This window comes from Cyprinus carpio, chromosome A14, assembly GCF_018340385.1.
Source record: "Cyprinus carpio isolate SPL01 chromosome A14, ASM1834038v1, whole genome shotgun sequence".
NCBI lineage: Eukaryota > Metazoa > Chordata > Actinopteri > Cypriniformes > Cyprinidae > Cyprinus > Cyprinus carpio.
In genome coordinates, this window is record NC_056585.1 from 16,520,831 (window position 1) to 16,538,873 (window position 18,043).

The following is an 18,043-nucleotide window of genomic DNA, read 5'->3' on the forward strand; positions in this document are numbered from 1 at the left end:
GTTTCAGAAACCTGTTTGAGGAAGCTTAACATTTTCACATGGTACTATTTATTCTTCATAATTACAAATGCTGTATATGGGTATAAAAAGTCCTTGCTATTCTCCTCTGTGGATGAGAAGATCCCGTATTAAGGTCATTCTACAGAAATGTCCATTTTTCTGTCCCTATAGCCTTTACAGAAATGTTACAATTGAAAAACACATTAGGGTTACAATTTTATATATATATATATATTATATATTATATATAAAACAATATCGTATATTTGAACAATTAGACCTTAAAACAATATGTTTATTTGAACAATTAGACCTTCTTGCGCCATCAATGTGGCAATGTTTGTTTTTAATTAATTATAAAGAAATTCCAAGCACCACAAAACTGCTCGTCCGCACAGCCATGTACAGAGGGAAAGTGCTTTATTTTGCAGTCACAAACTGTTTTTTTTCTGCCATTTAAAATACAATAATGTATTCATAACTATCAAATATATGATATAAATAGCATAATAAAACAAAATGCTGAATAAATATTATAAAATATATAATGAAAACAGTGGTCCCCTGAAGTTGTGTCACTGGTGTGTGACAAAAACCGTTACCGTTTGAAATAAAAAACACAATGATGACATCACTTGACTTCCTCCTTCCTATTTTCTAAAGATCTATGAAAAAAGCCCCTGTTAAGTCCACTGTTTCTTTTCAGTTATCAGAAATTTTCTAATTTAACTCAGAAATTTTCGGATTTTAGTTGACGTCACTGGTATGACCTATTTATTGTTAGGGAATTGTAAAAATAACTATAATACAAATGGATTAAACTACTTAATTTAGTGGGTATACCATGATTGACAACATATGGTTTGATTCCCTACAGCAGACATTTTGTAAAATGCATTTTTCATGAAAACTGTCACTGGTGTTACTTTCCTTATGGGTAACACCAGTGAAGATCAGGATATCAGGTCTTATGTGTGTCACTGGTGTTACTGTGCTGTGTTACTGTACTGTTTTTTCTTTCACATTAAATAAATAAAACATAATCTCCTTATTTCTTGCATTTTCATTATTTTTTTCTGTAACTCTGAACACATGTGCTGAAAAAAAATAGAGAAAAAATATTTCATAAAATCTTTTAATATTGATAAAGAAGGTAACACCAGTGACAAAAAATGGTACATGTGGTCTTGAAATAATTGCACAAAAAAGCTAAAAAAAAAATAATAATTAAGCTGTCATTTATATGTATTCATAAAGTCAAAAGGTAATTTAATAATGTGGTCTAAGTTTAAATGTTAGAGAAAGAAGTAATATTTTTTGAGATTTTTTGATATTGTAAGTGTGGGTTTTTGTGTAGTGTGACATTTTACAATTTTACTTTTTTCTTTAGATTTTTTTTTTGAGTGTGAGGGTTTTTAGGAGTGTTGTTTTTTAACATACTTTTATCCAAAGTGAAATACAAATGTACAAATAACAATGGGTATGGGTACTGATAAACATAAAAATAAAGCCACACTGAAACGTAGCAGACAAAAACCCAACCTACAAAATAATGTAGAATCTAGCCACATTGTTTGGTAGATCTGAGGTCTTTTTTTTTTTTTTTGGTTGAGAGTGAGTTAAAATTACTACTAGAAGCTCAAAAACATGTTTGTACAAACACACACTAAAATAGTACTTTTTTATGGTTTAAATGAATATAATGGTGTACCATAATGCTTAATATTATGCACAGTATTTTAACACATTATGTTTCTAGTGAATAATAGAGAATCAGCAAGACTGTGAACTGAAGGACAATGCAGAGATGGCACTTTGTTAACTCGATACTAAACTCTCCCACCCATCTAAAAATAACCCTGGTGCAGTAACTGAAACTCTGTTGGACAGAGATAGGAAATTGTGAGCTATCGACTAATAGACCATTGTCTGGTCAGACAATGATAGTGGTTTCCTGAGCTGTTACTCACATGAGATGGCAGAAATACAGACACCCTGCTAATAATGACAAAATTCCATAGTTAGTTTTTGGACATTTTAAGTAATTAATTGTCATATTTTCCTGTTAGGCAGTCATATATTAAGTGTGATGGTTTATACAGACTCATTACATGTGTGTGTAACATGTTATGGAAAAGATCCATGTTTCAATGTTAAAGAGTCTTAATTCAATGCATGCATATTGATCACTAAATGATGACTCGTTGAAAACAGGCAAAACAAAGGGACAGTTGCTGTGCAGTGCTAACACTGAATTCTTATCAGTTTCCTCCATTTGTAGCTTCAGTAATGGTTTTTTCTCTGTAAGCTGTTGCTTGGTGTTTAGAGAGCCTCGTGGCCGCCGGTGAGTTTGTGGAAGAGCTCCTCGTTCAGTGTGTCACTTTGCTGTCGGGAGCGAGTGGACATGAAGATGTATCCTCCAATGTACTCATGCACAACCTTACAGTCTGCATTCACGCAGGTGAATGCTATGTTAATGTTTCCGTCGAATTCAATCGCCACCTAGAATAGAGACAGGTGTTGATGATATAAGATGTGTCACAGGTCATAGCACATACACTATCATTCAAAAGTTTAAAAGCGGAAGGTAAGATGTTTCTCACCAAGGCTGCATTTATTTGATCAAAAATACAGTAAAAACAAGAATTTGATGAAATATTGTTACAATTTATAATTACGGTCTTTATTTTTTTTTAATATCTTTTTGCTATAGCTGAATAGCTGAATTTTCAGCATCATTACTCCAGCCTTCATTGTCACATTATCCATCAGAAATCATCTGAATATGATGATTTGGTGCTCAAGAAACATTTCTTCTAATTATCAATGTTGAAAACAGTTGAGCTGCTTAATATTTGTTGAGTGAGTTTTACTGACCCAAACTTCTTATAGTAAGTCAGGGACAAATTGCGTAGGGCAAGAATGAAATGAAATGTCTCCTTCATTTAAATGAAATGTATCACACAGTTATTATAATTTTTATAATTTTTTTTATTGAACCCTACCTGTCGTATGTCCCAATTAACATTCCACTGTCTCATATTATTATAACGCCAAGTCTTCACCACATCTCCGATTCCCAGGTCTATACGGATCAGACGGTTGTTAGTGATGCCCAGAACTTCGTCCTTACGACTGCCCTTAAACCTGAGAAACAACTGTACTGTGAAGCTGGATCACCTTCGATGACTATTATTAAATAAATCTTTTGTGTTACCACATACCGTAGCATACCTGCTGTTTCTTAAACACTCATACAAGTGCATGCAAGCTTGTTTAAAAGGTACATCATGAGTTGATCATGTTTTTGTGCCTCTAAGGTTAGTCTATTCACCTGACCATGAAGTAGGAAATTCCAAAATCTGGCAGAGCTTGCCAGATCTGCAGGAACTTCAAGATGGCAGACGTCAAAGAGAGCTGGGCGACATTCTGATAGGCCTCCAGGATACGAGGGGTTAACTGAAAAGAACAAGAAGAGGTGGAACACTGAATAGATGAAGTGAAACAAACATTGCAGTATATTGTACAATATGAATTAACTCAGAAGTTTCATGGTCACTCTACCTGTTTGGGCTTGTATTTCTTATGGTATCTTGGTGAGACGAGGCTGTGTGTGTTGATGCTTTCGTCAGTTTGTGCAGCAGGAGCTGCAGAGTTGGAGCGCTGCATTGCAAGGAACGTCTGGATGTTCTTTACTTCATTCTGATACGAGCTGTCCAATAACATCAGGCCTTTGGATGCCAGCTTACAGGCGGCCATCCACTGAGAATACTGCTTCTCCTGATTCAGTACGGTAGGTGGGAACAAAACATTATAATTAAAAAAAATAAAGACAATTTATTTTTAATCTTTAATCTTAATTTTAAATCTAATTTTTAAATCTTAAAAAGTTTTGGGTCAGATTTATTTATTATTATTTTTTAAAGAAATTAATCCTTTTGTTCAACAAGGATGCATTAAAATGATCAACAATGATATAAAATACTTTTACATTGTAACAGAAATATCTATATCAAATAATTCTGCTCTTTTGGACTGTCTGTTTATCAAGGAATACTAAAAATGTTTTAGAATGATTTCTGAAAGATCATGTGACACTAAAGACTGGAACAATATTTGCTTAAAATTCAGATTTTCCATAACAGGAATAAATTATATTTCAAAATATATAAAAATATAGGTCCAACTTTATATTAAGTGGCCTTAACTACTATGTACTAACATCAAAACATAAGTACAATGTACTTATAGTGTTCATATTCTATTGCAAAGCACTTTTGCTGCTATTGAGGTGGGATATGGTTAAGGTTGGGAACAGGTTTGGTGGTATGGGTAGGTTTAAGAGTGGGTTAAGGTGTAAGGAATGGCTCAAAAGTGTAATTAGAAGTGAAATTACAGAAATTAATTAATTACAGATGTAATTACATCCAGGTATTTTTAAAATATAAGTACAATGTAAAACCATGTATGTACACAATAAGTTCACTGTATCAAATGATTAATTTAAATGTAAGTACAAAGTAGTTAAGGCCACTTAATATAAAGTGGGACCAAAATATAAAACAATTATTTAAAATTGTAATAACATTTCACAGTTTTACAGTTTTTGCTGGTTTTTGATCAAATAAATGCAGCCTTGGTGATTTTACATTTACAAATGAATGTTATCGACAAATACATACATTTTCACATCGCAAGTAGATTTCATTCATGCCTTCTGGTGCAGGAATGAGGAGTCTGATACAGAACTTCTGGCCTGCTACACTGACATCTGGCGCAACCTCACAGCCTAAAGAGAAGCAGATGTGTTTCAGATAACATGGCCTCATTACAGTACACTGATGAGTGTGTCTTCTTTGGTTTCAGCCTTGACTGAGGTGTGAAAACATATTCACATGTTGTACAAGCACAGTGTAGGAAGCTGCACACAGAAATGACTCAGTGACAGCGAAGCATACATAATGCAAGGACCGAAGCAAAATCTTCTTTCTTTTCATAAGACTTAACAAGGCCATGGGATTTATCTACTGTACCAATTAGATTTATTGACGTTTTACTTATCTAACTTAGTTTTTGTTCTCTTTTTCTACTGCAGCATGGTCAGTTCACTCAACCACTTTAATCAGTTTCTCTCATGTAGCAAAATTTCAATATTGGGTTAAAATAAAATAAAATAAAATAAAATAATAAAATAAAATAAAAATGACCTTTCAGGTTCAGTTGTTGAATGGGCTCTCCATAGCGGTCCTCGCTGCTTTTATAATAGGAGATCGATGTGTCCTGAAATTTGCACCAGTATTGCTTGTAACCCTTGAGAGTTAGTCTCTTAGGCCTGCAGGGTGGAAAATTATCAATTATCAAATGATTATGCACTTTATTTTTTTATTTTTTTATTTCAAAGTTGTTAATAAAACAAAGATTTTTGAAGTATGTTTTACAAGATTTTTTTTTTTTTTTTTTTACATTTTTCGGCTTAAAATTTTCATCCAAATTGTTTCAAACTTGTTGTTTCTTTGTAAATGTTTCTGAAATTTACTAGGGATTTATGAGTGAAAACTGTTTCTACATCAAAAAGTAAATTTTTTTCAGTAGACTTAGCCAAAGGAAAGAACTTACCGAAAAATTTTCAAATAGTCGTTTAGCTCTGGAGCAGTCATGTTTTCCTGTGAAAGAAAATCCGATTTTTACTGATAGTACTTCTGATACCTCTGCATCTCTGCAATTCAATCTCCATGTCCCCTTTTTTTCTGTTCTGTTAATACGGAGGAATGTGTCTCTCACCAGCGTGTCTGTGCTGTTGCTATCTCCCACCATCTTGACCTCCAGGGATTTCAGCGCAGACTCCAAGTCATCCATCCCTTGACAAGAAGAGACCATGTCCTGAGACAAGGACAGTTTTCCTATGTGGTACTGAATAAGAGAGTGAGAAAGAGAGGTAAATGCCTTTGTGTTTATTCCTTTAATGCTAACATCAATTTTACTAATCTGTTTTATAGTTTCTACGGCAGTATTATTTGTTAGGTTTTCTACCTGCAGGGCGCCAAACAGCATCATTTCCTCTTCTGTACAGTCTATGTCCTCCAAGAGTATAGCCCAGCGAGCTTGTTCATACAACTGCGTCAAACGCACTGCATCATACTACAACAAAGAGAAAATCGATTTTAATTTCTTGACTCTTAGAAAACTTTGTCCTTTGTCTACACGTCTTAACCAAACAGCCCTACCTTGGGATCCATATCATGGAAAGTGTAGTATTTGAAACGAAGCCATAGTTTGTCATTCTCTCGTATCCCCTGCTGCATCAGTGAACGAGATGAATTCAGCCACTTCAGGGAACAGAAGAGCATTTATATTAAGGATGAAATGTGGATTATGATTTTTTTTAAGTCTGTGTTTGTTTCTCTGCTGCACCTGGTGTGAATATGTGTTTTGTCCACCACACTGGCTGGCCGGTAGAGTTTAGCGATGGCTTCAGGAGCAGGTGAGGGCAAGCTGACAGATAGCATTTTATACACAGCCTCAGTCTTCGGAGAGTCAGCAAAATGAGCCGGCATGCCATCGTACAGAGCTTGAACAGAGCCTACGTCCAGATAAAATCCACTTTAAACTAAAATACTGTGACCAAAGTGATAACTGCATGTTATTATTATTACATTTAGGCCTATGCCGATCCAGTTTGGGGTCAGTATTTTTTTCAATGAGGACACATTAAACTGATCATAAGTGATAATAAAAATATTTATATGTCAAATAAATTATGTTCTTTTAAACTTCTTATTCATCAAAAGAATACTTAAAAATGTATCACAGTTGCCACAAAAATTTAAGCAGCACAACTGTTTTCATCACTGGTAATAAGAAATGTTTCTTGAGCAGCAAATCAGCATATTAGAATGACTTCTGAAGGAGTAATGGCTGCTGAAAATTCCCCTTTGAAATCAAAGGAATAAACTACATTTTAAAATGTATTAAAACGGTTATTTTAAATCGTAATAATATTTCACAGTATTACTGTTTTTACAGTTTTTTCAATTTAAAAAAAAATCGTTTTGATCAAGTCAATGCAACCTTGATGTCCATACAATCTTGCTGACTCCAGTGACTCCTTGCTGAACAGCAGTGTATTAAAAGCTTCTTTGATGTGTTATTTAGTGCACCTGCGGTTAGAGGAACATCTGTAAGATCATACAGCTCTTCTGAGGAATCTTTGTCTTTCTTTTTCTTTTTCTCCTCAACAGGACGGAGCAAGGAGAGCTCCTCTGGGTGACGTAAATCTGAAAGCAAGAAAGATTCGTTTTGGAAATGGAAACCTGAAACTTAGTAACAGATTGCTTATAGAGGGGGTGCTGGATTCATTCTTGATCCTTCACTTACTGAGAACCCTGCAGATGCCCATGACAGTGCGAAATGCAGAACTGGAGAAACAGGCTCGCATTTTCAGCGTCACCCCGTTCGGCAAGCCCAGTCGCAGAGGCTTGTGCTGTGGGGTGAAGACGAGGCGAGCGTCTGCGTGGACCCCGCATTTGTCCAGTGTCCAGCCGGTTCTCAGCAACCACTGCTGCTTCTGCTCCCACCACAGAGCATGATCGGACCAGTCCTTCTTCAGATCTAGAAATAAGACACAGGAACATTTCACAGGGTGAATAAAGATTTAGGAAACATTAATTCTAAACACAGTTTTTACAAATATGGGAAAATTTGTTGTGTTGTTGACAATATGCTATCATTCAAATGTTTGGGGTAGGTAAGGTTTTTAAAAGTCACTCATGCTCACCAAGACTGCATTTATTAGATCAAAAATACAGAAAGAACACAAAACTGGAAAAATAATTAAAATTGAAAAGAATGGTTTTCTATTTAATATAATTTAAAATGATTTTGCAGTCTTTATTGTCACATGATCCTTCAGAAACCATTCGAATATTCTGATTTTGTCCTCAAGAAATATTTCTGATTATTATCAATGCTGAAAACAGTTAATATTTTGTTGAAAGCATGATACATATTGTGTTCATAATTCTTTAATGAATATATGCTGAAAACAGTTAATATTTTGTTGAAAGCATGATACATTTTGTGTTTTTTGTTTTTTAGTGTATGTAAGGTTGGAATTGTGGGTGGGGGGAGTGAATGTACAGTGCTCTCTCCACCCTCAATACCATGACTTAGGTGCCCTTGAGCAAGGCACTGAACCCCCAACTGCTCCCCGGGCGCCGCAGCATAAATTGGCTGCCCACTGCTCCGGGTGTGTGTTCACAGTGTGTGTGTGTGTTCACTGCTCTGTGTGTGTGCACTTCGGATGGGTTAAATGCAGAGCACAAATTCTGAGTATGGGTCACCATACTTGGCTGAATGTCACGTCACTTTTTTTTTCTGAGTATGGGTCACCATACTTGGCTGAATGTCACGTCATTTTTTTTTAGTTCCAAAGAACAGCATTTATCTATTCTAATGTAAAAGTCTTTCATGTATCCTTACTCAATTAAAGTATTAACTTCTTTTTTAAAAAACATCTTGATCACAAACTTTTTAAAATGGAATTGATCTTTTTATTAGAAAATATAATATAATAGCATCTTGAGCATAACTCACTGGTCTTCTCAACTAATTTGAGAATAACTCCACCAATGTGCAGCTCAGAGGTCACACTGATTTGGATGGGTGGGGCATCAGGACCAAGATCCTCCACTGTGACTGTAAGGTCCCACGCTGCCATTCTGCAGCAGAGAGATCCCAAAATTATGCAAACAATGAGGTTTAATTAAACATAAGCTTAATGAACTGATAGTGTACTAGAAGTATAAATTTTTATCCTAGTTAAATTTACAGAGGCTGATACTTCCCGTTTATATGAATCACATGGAACCACATTTCCTCTTTTGGTCAAGCATCTAATCCACCAGTGCATGGGTGTGTTGGTTTATATTGGTCATGTGGGTGTGTATGTGATAATTCTGAATAGTTAACTGAAACTGAAAACTGAAATAGACCCAGACTCAAGAAACAAAAATATTACTATTACATAATATAATATTACTGAACAACTTCATGTCTTTTTAGACTGTAACAGAAATGTAATTTAAACCCCACAATAAAATATGTTTATGTAGACACAACACTGCAAAACAGGGCAATGTGTAATAAACACCTTTGGACAGTTTATTTAAACAAAATGCTTTAGATGTAATTTTGTCCACCTTAATATTGAATTATACTGTAAAATTCTATTCTAAATGATTAACTGTTAAATGAAGTGACTACAGAAATATTTCACTGTTATTGTTTTAAATCACTCATTGTAAATAGCTCAAAATATAAGTCAAAAAATTCTACCTTGTTACCTTTTCTCTTTTACTCTGGATTCGGTGATGATAGTGTCTCCCTCTTGTGTGGTCAGTTAAATGCTGGTAGGTCTCTTTATGAGATACACAGACAAACACGCACTCATATGAACAAGACCCCTCTGCTGCAAAAAAATCACTTGTGGTTTTTCATGGTATGTCAGAGCTGTGACACAAAAGGGTGTTCCTCTTTTGTCAGCTTCCGTGTAACAGAACTGTATAGTTTTCACACTAATTGCGCTCTTACACAAGACAACAAAAACTCAGGGACTTAGAATCATGATAGTTATAAATACTGCAGAGACAACTGAGTGTAGGAATTATGTATTGGTGTTTTTCATAGTGTAAATTGGTGCTGTACTCAAATGATTAATTTTATTAGTTGAAACAATATGAAAGAGAGGCTTCTGTAGAGTGTTTATTTAGCAAGCATCACACAAAAGAAGAAAAAAGACACATTTCAGTGCAATTTTATCTTCATCTAAATCTGTTTTATATTAACTGAGAGTAAAAATTTGTACATTAAAAAAAAACTTTACCTGTCCAAGAGCTCACAATTATTGTGTTAATTTTCTGGTCTGTATTTGTTTTATAAATAAATTTATAAAAATTACATACTGCCAGTCAAAAATGTGAAATTATTAAAAAAATTTTTTTAATGTTTTTGAAAGAAGTCTCTTATTCTCACCAAGGCTACATTTATTGGGAAAAAAAGTAAAAACAGTAATATTATGAAATATTATTATAGCTTAAAAGTATTGTCTTCTATTATAATATATTTTAAAATGTAATTGATTCCCGTGATAGTAAAGCTGAATTTTCAGAAACCATTACTCCATTCTTCAGTCTTCACGATACAACTACTACCAGTAAAAAAGGTTAAGAAACTAAAAATAGTGATCGGCACCTAAATTCGTATAAAGTTTAATCCAAAACCAGGACGTCCATAAAACTTCATGTCAACTGAATGTCAAACCCAAATTATTAGTAACAAAGACAGCTTGACTAAAATATCGCGATTACACCGTTTTGCCGCTAGATGTCAGTAAAGGATGCTATTGAATTCATGGACCCCTACATATTGGTGTAGTCCCAATTGCTTTCATTGTATCAGACAGCTGAGTTTCAATTTGACTATTGTTATTTAAAGAAAAAGCTGTAAAACTGCTTATTACAACTAACCCCAAATCGAAACAAATATAAAATGAAGGCGCAGACGGGAGACATTCGGACTTTAAACTTTAGATTTGCCAGCTGTCAAGACAGACCAGACTATGGCGTTTCAGATGTCAAAACTTGCTGCAAAGTGCTGCCCTCCCCGGGGGTCTTACGTAAAGCAGACAGGTGGGAGAAGGTTTCCACGGCCTCAGAGTCCCAGAGTGGAGGGGCTGTTAAGACAGTTTTTTTTCCTTAACTGCCCAAATCAGCTATTGACCAGCTATTGATCAGAATCTTTGAATTTATCAATATCATCAAACTGAGGCCTGAAATTTCTAAATAAAAATAAAATGACAAGTTTTCTTTTTATTCATTCATCATATTTATCTTTGGTAGAAAAGCTTTACTCCGTGGATAAGGAGAACAGGAGGGAAATGTACAGGGTTGACTTCATTCCTCTGGAGAAGAGTCCCTCAGGTGAACAAAGCACACTAAACACTCATCATGTATAGAAATACGAAAAGTGAGTCTTTTTGGGCTGATCCTAAATCCTAAAACAATGTAACCTGTTTGGAGTCCATAAATTCTTAGAAGGATGAAGATATAAATAGATTGTTGTATGAAGACCAACTTTTATAGGGTTTGTTTGGTGTTCTGTCAATACATGTTAACATTACTGTGCTTTCTCTTAGGTGACTCCTCTTGTAAGCCTCGGTACAAAGTCAATGAACAGCTGAATAAGAAGATATCCCTCTTCAGTGGTGACATCACAAAACTGGAGATCGATGCAATCGCCAACGCAGGTGAAAATTAAAGCACAGGAAAATTCATAGTCTACGTTACTTGGTCTGCCAAACGATTTTATTGTTTCCCAAGAGCGCTTGTGCCTGGCCATATATCATAAACTTAAAACACAGATTCAGCAGTTTATTGTTAAGATATTTTTTTGCATAAAGAGTTTTTTTTTTTTAAATTGTTATCCATAATCGCAAGAGTCATTTTTGTTGAAAATATGCAATACGTAAGAGGAGGATTTGGCATAGTTGAGTTGAGCTCTAGGCCCTGTTTTCTCTGAATGAACACTGCCCTATATATTAAGGTAGTGAACCTTTCAACTTCTTGATTTGCAGCACTAAATGACCATTTGAGTTTAGAGCGCCCTTCAATAGAGCAAAAAAACAAAACCTATTGCTCTTTTTCCAGTACTATTTTAATAAAAGTTGCCATTTAGAAAGAGCAGAAATCATCAGCAGTCCTCATCGGCAGATGTCATGTCACTAGGTGGAGATAGAGCTTACTGTTTGTGTGGTATCCAGTCGGTCTCTTTGTAGACACACCTGAAGGTTTCGTAACATTCATCTGCATTTGCTAGTGTGTTCTTGGCAGTTGCAGAACAAAGTGACTTTCAGGAACTTCCAAGCTTTTCACATTTGCATCCTTTAAACAGCTAAAGAGACAAGTCAAGCACTAACTAAAACTGACAACTGACAGACTAAAAACTCTCTCAGTTGCATCTTAGTGAAGCTGCACCTGCAAACTCTAGTCAGAATAGCTATATTTAATTTTGCCAAAGGAAACAAGGTGGTGAGGGACAGATTTACAGCATATTCAGTGGGCTATAAGGCAATGTATACTGTACATTGTTGTCAGTTGTTCAATAATAAAGTACATCGTTCCAAAAGATTGATTGTAAAATTATCTGCGAACTAAGAATTGAGGACTATACATCTGTCCCTCAGTCTTGTTTTTATTCATGTTAAAATAAATGTAATCTGCCCTGACTAAGGTCCATTTTAGGACAGGAAATGAATCATTTTGATAATTAATATACTGCTGTTAGGGACAGCATATTCCAGGTATTTAGCATATTGACATTAGCATATTCATACAGTGTTAGTAGAGTGCTCAGGTTTATTATTTCTCCATCATCAGCTCTAAGCTGCCATAAAGCAAAGCAATGACTGGTTAATGTTTTAACAATCATATTACTACAGGACCTTATGCTTACTGCTACAGCTCACTGAGACAGGTATGCAGAGAGATCGTTTTCAGACTTGTTCAGAACATGAGCAGAAAGAGAAGAAGTGGGCGAGGAGAAAAAGAAGCTGAAAAGGTAAAGGACTAAGAGTGGGCATGGAGAGAAAGAGAGGAGTTTGTCAGAGAGGGCATTGATTCATCTCTGCCAGTTGATGCATTGATCGGCTGGCCGTAGGTCTTGGTGTAAAAGCGTGAGGATTAACAGACTGTCATGTGGTCATTAATTTAGAGGTTGACTTCCCAGCACTGCTAAGTGTGCATCTCATTTACCTAGGAACCCAATTGGTAGTGTTGAGTTTGGTTTTGATTTACCTAGGAACCCAAGTGAGCGCAAGCTAATGAAAGTTCATTGGACTTAATTGAAATAAAAGACTCGTGTCACTTGTATGAGGTGAACTTTTTGTATTTTCAAAAATGCAACGCATCATTGCATCCGCCTCAAGGAAAATAATGTAGAAATTAGGTGCTATTTTGTGTGTTTTTACACAAGAATAACATAGAGAGCCAATCACTTAAATGTTGTGTTATGTTAGCATTTCATTGTTTCGTTAGTTTTGCAGTGTTGCCCGTTGTTAGTAAAGCCTGTGGTTCCGGTTGCTAAAGCAAAAAAAGTCACTGCATGCGTTTTGAATATTAGTATGCAAGTATTGTGAGTCTTTTTGGACTGTGCATTGTGTTACATTTGAGCTGGTTATAGCCTGAAAAATAAGTGAACTTTTTTTTTTACTCCCTAACTGTAAGTTAAGAAATATCATTATTTGAGAACAGTTTTCAACTGGAAATGTAATTTTTTTCATTTGGTAAACTTAAAACATTTAAAAAATACTTAAATGTTTTTTGTAATCTGTTACAAAATATTTTTTGAGTTCTGTGAACTTATTAGGGTTTTTTGCAAGTGAGCGAAGCATGTTGCTTTATTTTCACATATCAGAGAAACGTGTACTTGTATAGTTTTGAAAGGGTGAAAAATGCACAGTATGGCCGCTCTATGAGAGCCGTTTCCTTTTGATAAAAGGCCATCACTTTTGTAAAGTCATTGCGTCACTGCACACTCCGTTTAGAATATCCGGTTGCTATAGAAACAGTCAGCGTTCTGCAACACACACTTAGGACTGTGCATGTGCACTAGCTGGTTGAGCCTGAAAAATAAGCTTTTTTTTTACGCAAATAAACATCATTTGAGACAGTTTTCAGATTTCATTGGTGATTTCAAATATGAAATTTAATTGTAAGCTTGGTGAACAGTTTTGAAGAATTTGATGTTTGCCCATTCAGAGAAATAGTAGCTGCACTTGCCTGAGAGGCGTTTCAAAGATGGCCATTTTTGTATTCAGTACACTCAACAAATATATGGGCCTAATTTTGAGAATGATGTAATTGTGCATATATAGGTCTATTTATTACACAGTTTTAACACAAACTAATTTAATGTGATGCATATTTGTCGGTCATACATAAATGAAAGATTTCTGCCCTCTGCAAAAAAATCATGGCATTTTTTTGTGTAATATTTGAATGTATTTTTTTTTCTTTATGAAATAATATTATGGGATAGTTTGTCAACTATTTGCATCTATTTGATCATGGCTAGCTTCAATTAGTTAAAATGAGATTGAGATGAATTGGAATTATTGAAGTATATAAATTGTTGTGTATTCAAAACACAGTCAGTTTAATAGTAGTATTACAGGAATCTTATCAGTCTCATTTATGTATGAATAACAAATATGCATTACATTAAGTTTATTAGTTTGTTAAAACTGTGTATTCCAAATAAATGGAAATTTTATATGCAGTTCAAATACAAAAATGTAAAATTTAGGTCTAAATATTTTTTATATTTGAGTGCAGCACATTAATGTAAAGAAAACGATGCATGTACTGTTCAAAGAAAACCACCCTTACCTTTTTATTATAATGTATATAATTATGTGATCATGCATTTGACCAGTCACCTTACAAATGTTACAGTGCAGTGATTATTTTGATTCCATTTATCTTTACATTTTCATCTGTGGAAGCTGCCACGACAGGGTGAGCAAGATTTTTGGCAAAGGGGCCATATTGGGATTTAAATCAAGGGTGCATTTATCTTTGAGATGCAATCCTCTTGTATTCTAAAAGCTGAGAATAGTCTATGTACTCATCTTAATAAATGACACACAACTTTCTGAAGTATATCTGGCTAATGGGGCCACTCCACCTTTAGTATTGCTCTGCAAAGGTAGACAGTTTTCACCAGGCATCATACAAGGTTTATTTGACTTCCCTCTACTTTCCTGGAGAGTTTATGATTTATATTTACAAAATGGTAAACTAAGAGCCTTAGCCTCTTAGAAACAGTAAAGTAATAGGTAGTAATCCTAGGTTATTGTGTGTTTCAGTAGTACACAGAGGGATCATTATCAAGAGAAACGTGTCATGCTCATGTGTGCATATTATAGAAAACTGTCAATAAAAAACATAATTTTAAGTTAGTTGCTGAGTGGTTGCCCATATCCAACAAGTGTCATGTAATGTAGTGTTTCATAACCCTGGTCCTGAAGCCCCCCATTGACTGTACATTTTGTATGCCTTATCGACAGCCCGATCTCACGGCAATTTGTACATATTTTAAGAGGTGGCTAATTCATACGAATTCATACGATCACACTCGTACAAATTCATACGATTTTTGCCAAATCGTACGTATTTTACGAGTTGCAGAATTCGTATGAATTTGTATGAATGACCTAGACCTAACTCCACCCCTAAACCTACCCGTCCCTGGGATTTAGAAAAATCATATAAAATCGTACGAGTGAGGTTGTACAAATTCATACGAATTGGTCGTGAGATAGCATTGCTTATTGGACATTCCCATTTCAGGTCTTCGAGTCTTTACTAAAGAATGGATGTCTTGAATGCAGGTGTGTTTGATTAGGGAGACATCCAAAATGTGCAGTGTCGAATGTACACCACAACCAGGGTTGGGAAACAGGTCTGTGTTTTATTAAAAGGTGCCACTGATATATAAGTAGCACCAAGCAATGGCTTTCCTTTGAACAGAATATAGCACTGGAGATCAATCATCTCCAACATGCAGTTAGATGTTTGGTGGCACCTTTCAGAGTAGAGTGAGAGAACATGCTCATGGTTGCCATCTTGGGTAAACTGAGTAAAATATTGGGCAAGTTGTGCAGGTTTAAAGCTCCGATTGAGTATTTTGGTTTGGATCCTTTGTTAAATGCTTGTGGAGGCTCGTTAGGTGCTACTGAGCGATAAAAGAGCTTTTGAATGACAAAATTTCAGGATAATTGACCTGGATTAAACCATGTCGAGGGCCATAGTTTGCCAGTGTGTTTGCTAGACTCTTATGAAGGTCAGAATTGAACAACCGTTAAACTGAGCAAAAACATACAAACTTTGAGAACCCAATCAGTCTATAGGGAGAGTAATGGAGAGGTGGGCTGGAGTGGGGAGGACTGTTTGTCTGTTGTTCTCAATAAAGATTGGATTTACAATAACATTGCCTCCACCCCCTGTCCTCTCTCTCCTCCCTCTCACAGCATTTTACAGCTCTTGGCTCCTGGATCTGCCCTATAAAACACTGTAAACATAAAATCCACAAGCACTTAGAAACTGTCCTTCCGAGAGCAGGGGTGGAGGGAGGGATAAACATCCTTTTTACGCCACTAGCCATCCATCGCTCTGTCAATCCACCCATCCATCTAGTTAGTGCGAGAGGATATACTGTCCTGTATTGGTTTATTAAGTTGCATTACATTGTGAATAGTGTATTGTGATTGGGTTTGTGAGAAAAAACACATACCCTTTGTTGGTTTTACAACTGAAAAGTACACAAAAAGAATAAAAAATTCTTTGTTATTATTATTATTAGGGGAAGGTTATGATGTAGGATCATTACCTCGAAACAGAATAAACAGTGTTGTTTAATGAAGATTATTTGCAGTGTTGCCTCACAATGTTTGCTCATGGGAGAAATTGGATTCGCCCTCCATGTTTATTCATATTCTGCTGGGAATTAAGAACGAGTGTCAGTGTTCGGAGTTACAGATACCGACACATAAACAATCCCAGATAAGTGTGACGCTATGCAGTATAGATTAAAATAAAACAAAGAGTTTTTATTAAGTTTCTTAAATATATCTATATTTATATCTATATCTATCTATCTATCTATCTATCTATCTATCTATATAGATATATATTTTGTATTATAAAAAGCAGCAAAAGAAAGTGGAGGGCACTGTGGATGGTTTAAGGTTAGGAGTTATTTTAAACAATTTTAATTTCTACTTTTGACTGACTACGGAATAATCTAGAAAGCCCCAAGATGTGTAGTGCAGAACTCTATCTTTAACCTCAGCCCAAAAAATAGCCCCACAGAGGAGAGAAGCATGGCTGAGGATGAGAATGAAGGGAGTAATGCTGCATTTCTGCCTGCGCAGTTTTAGCCTTCACCGCTGGGTAAGACGGTATGCATAATTCACACTGATATGTCTTCCTTTCACAGAAAGCTTGTGATATTCACACAGCTTTACCAGGGAGTGTGGATAGCACCACACAGGAGTATGTAAAATGTGTAGACATCTCTAAATAGGACTGAAATGCAGCTTATTTGTCATTGAGCATAAGCCATTAAATCTGTTATCTGTTGCAAATGAAGCTCAGCATCCTTAGCTGGTGGTTCAGACCCCTCTCACCAGCATAGGCGAATTTAAAATGAGTTCACACTGAGAAATCTCACATCTCTCAGCATATGCCACATTGTTGCTAATTGGAAATCAAGCTTGTTGGGTGGAAATGGTTGTCACACATGCAACCCTTATAAATTAATTCTGTCTGCGTCACTTAGAAAATTTCATTTCAGAAATGCTTTTCTTTTTTATAGCGTTTTAGCCAATTTAGTTTGTTTTGTTGAATACTGCGGAACTTTGAAAGAAGAAAAAAGGTTTACAATGTATGTGAACAATAAATATAAATTGAATAAGAATATGGACTGGTGATATTAATGATTTAGGATTAAAAAAAAGGATCTGAGCATGTTTGCAGAATGGCAGCTTCATAGCAATTATTTCAGGCCTTGTTAAAAGCCTCCCACCTATATCATTCTCTCACAATCAATCGCCACTTTAGCTCTAATGAAGGAATGTGAAATTGTCGGTCTCCTCTTAGTCTAATTAGTCTAATTGACCCAATGTGCTAAATGCAGGGAAAAGAGGCATGTGGTTCATCAGGGACAACTTCTGAGAGTTGCTGCTGCTGTTTGGATTGGTGCAATTGCTTAGTGTAATTGTAATTCTCAGTTTGGTTTTGCTAGAGACAATGTGAGAAGCGCTGTGAAGACTTAGGTGTACCTTCTCAGGATTTGATTTACCAGTAACTGGGACTTGTCAAACTTTCAAATTAATTGTTGGGTATAGTGAAGTTGGCCTTTTAAACTGGTAATTTTAGTGGCAAAAGGTAATTTCAGATACTCTTTGCCTTTTGTGGATCATTATAGA

General features: G+C 35.4%; 2 protein-coding genes across 2 annotated transcripts in view; one reads left to right on the plus strand and one right to left on the minus strand.

Annotated features, from left to right (window-relative positions):
• Positions 1-1,667: 1,667 nt before the first annotated feature.
• Positions 1,668-9,499, minus strand: LOC109101555 (fermitin family homolog 3-like). Its single transcript, XM_042770042.1, has 15 exons — positions 9,342-9,499; positions 8,593-8,717; positions 7,375-7,608; positions 7,158-7,274; positions 6,412-6,580; positions 6,225-6,327; positions 6,031-6,138; positions 5,782-5,910; positions 5,617-5,663; positions 5,208-5,332; positions 4,683-4,789; positions 3,565-3,780; positions 3,335-3,459; positions 3,006-3,147; positions 1,668-2,502 (listed from the first exon to the last, which is right to left on the minus strand). The coding sequence occupies exons 2-15, from the start codon at positions 8,714-8,716 to the stop codon at positions 2,323-2,325; spliced, it is 1,926 nt and encodes a 641-aa protein (XP_042625976.1). The 5' UTR covers position 8,717; positions 9,342-9,499; the 3' UTR covers positions 1,668-2,322.
• A 1,116-nt stretch (positions 9,500-10,615) lies between these two features.
• LOC109101905 (ADP-ribose glycohydrolase MACROD1-like) overlaps positions 10,616-18,043 on the plus strand; it is a 51,976-nt gene continuing 44,548 nt past the window's right edge. The window contains 3 exon segments of the mRNA XM_042770539.1: positions 10,616-10,685; positions 10,896-10,976; positions 11,192-11,302. Of these exon segments, the coding sequence (XP_042626473.1) occupies positions 10,616-10,685; positions 10,896-10,976; positions 11,192-11,302 (262 nt within the window).

Coding starts and splice junctions, on each gene's coding strand:
- LOC109101555 (XM_042770042.1), bottom strand. CDS start 8,716: ATGGCAGCGTGGGACCTTACAGTCACAGTGGAGGATCTTGGTCCTGAT. Junction 6,581..7,157: donor AGATGTTCCTCTAACCGCAG/GTGCACTAAATA, acceptor ATCTGGACGTAG/GCTCTGTTCAAGCTCTGTAC. Junction 3,148..3,334: donor ATTTCCTACTTCATGGTCAG/GTGAATAGACTA, acceptor GTTGTTTCTCAG/GTTTAAGGGCAGTCGTAAGG.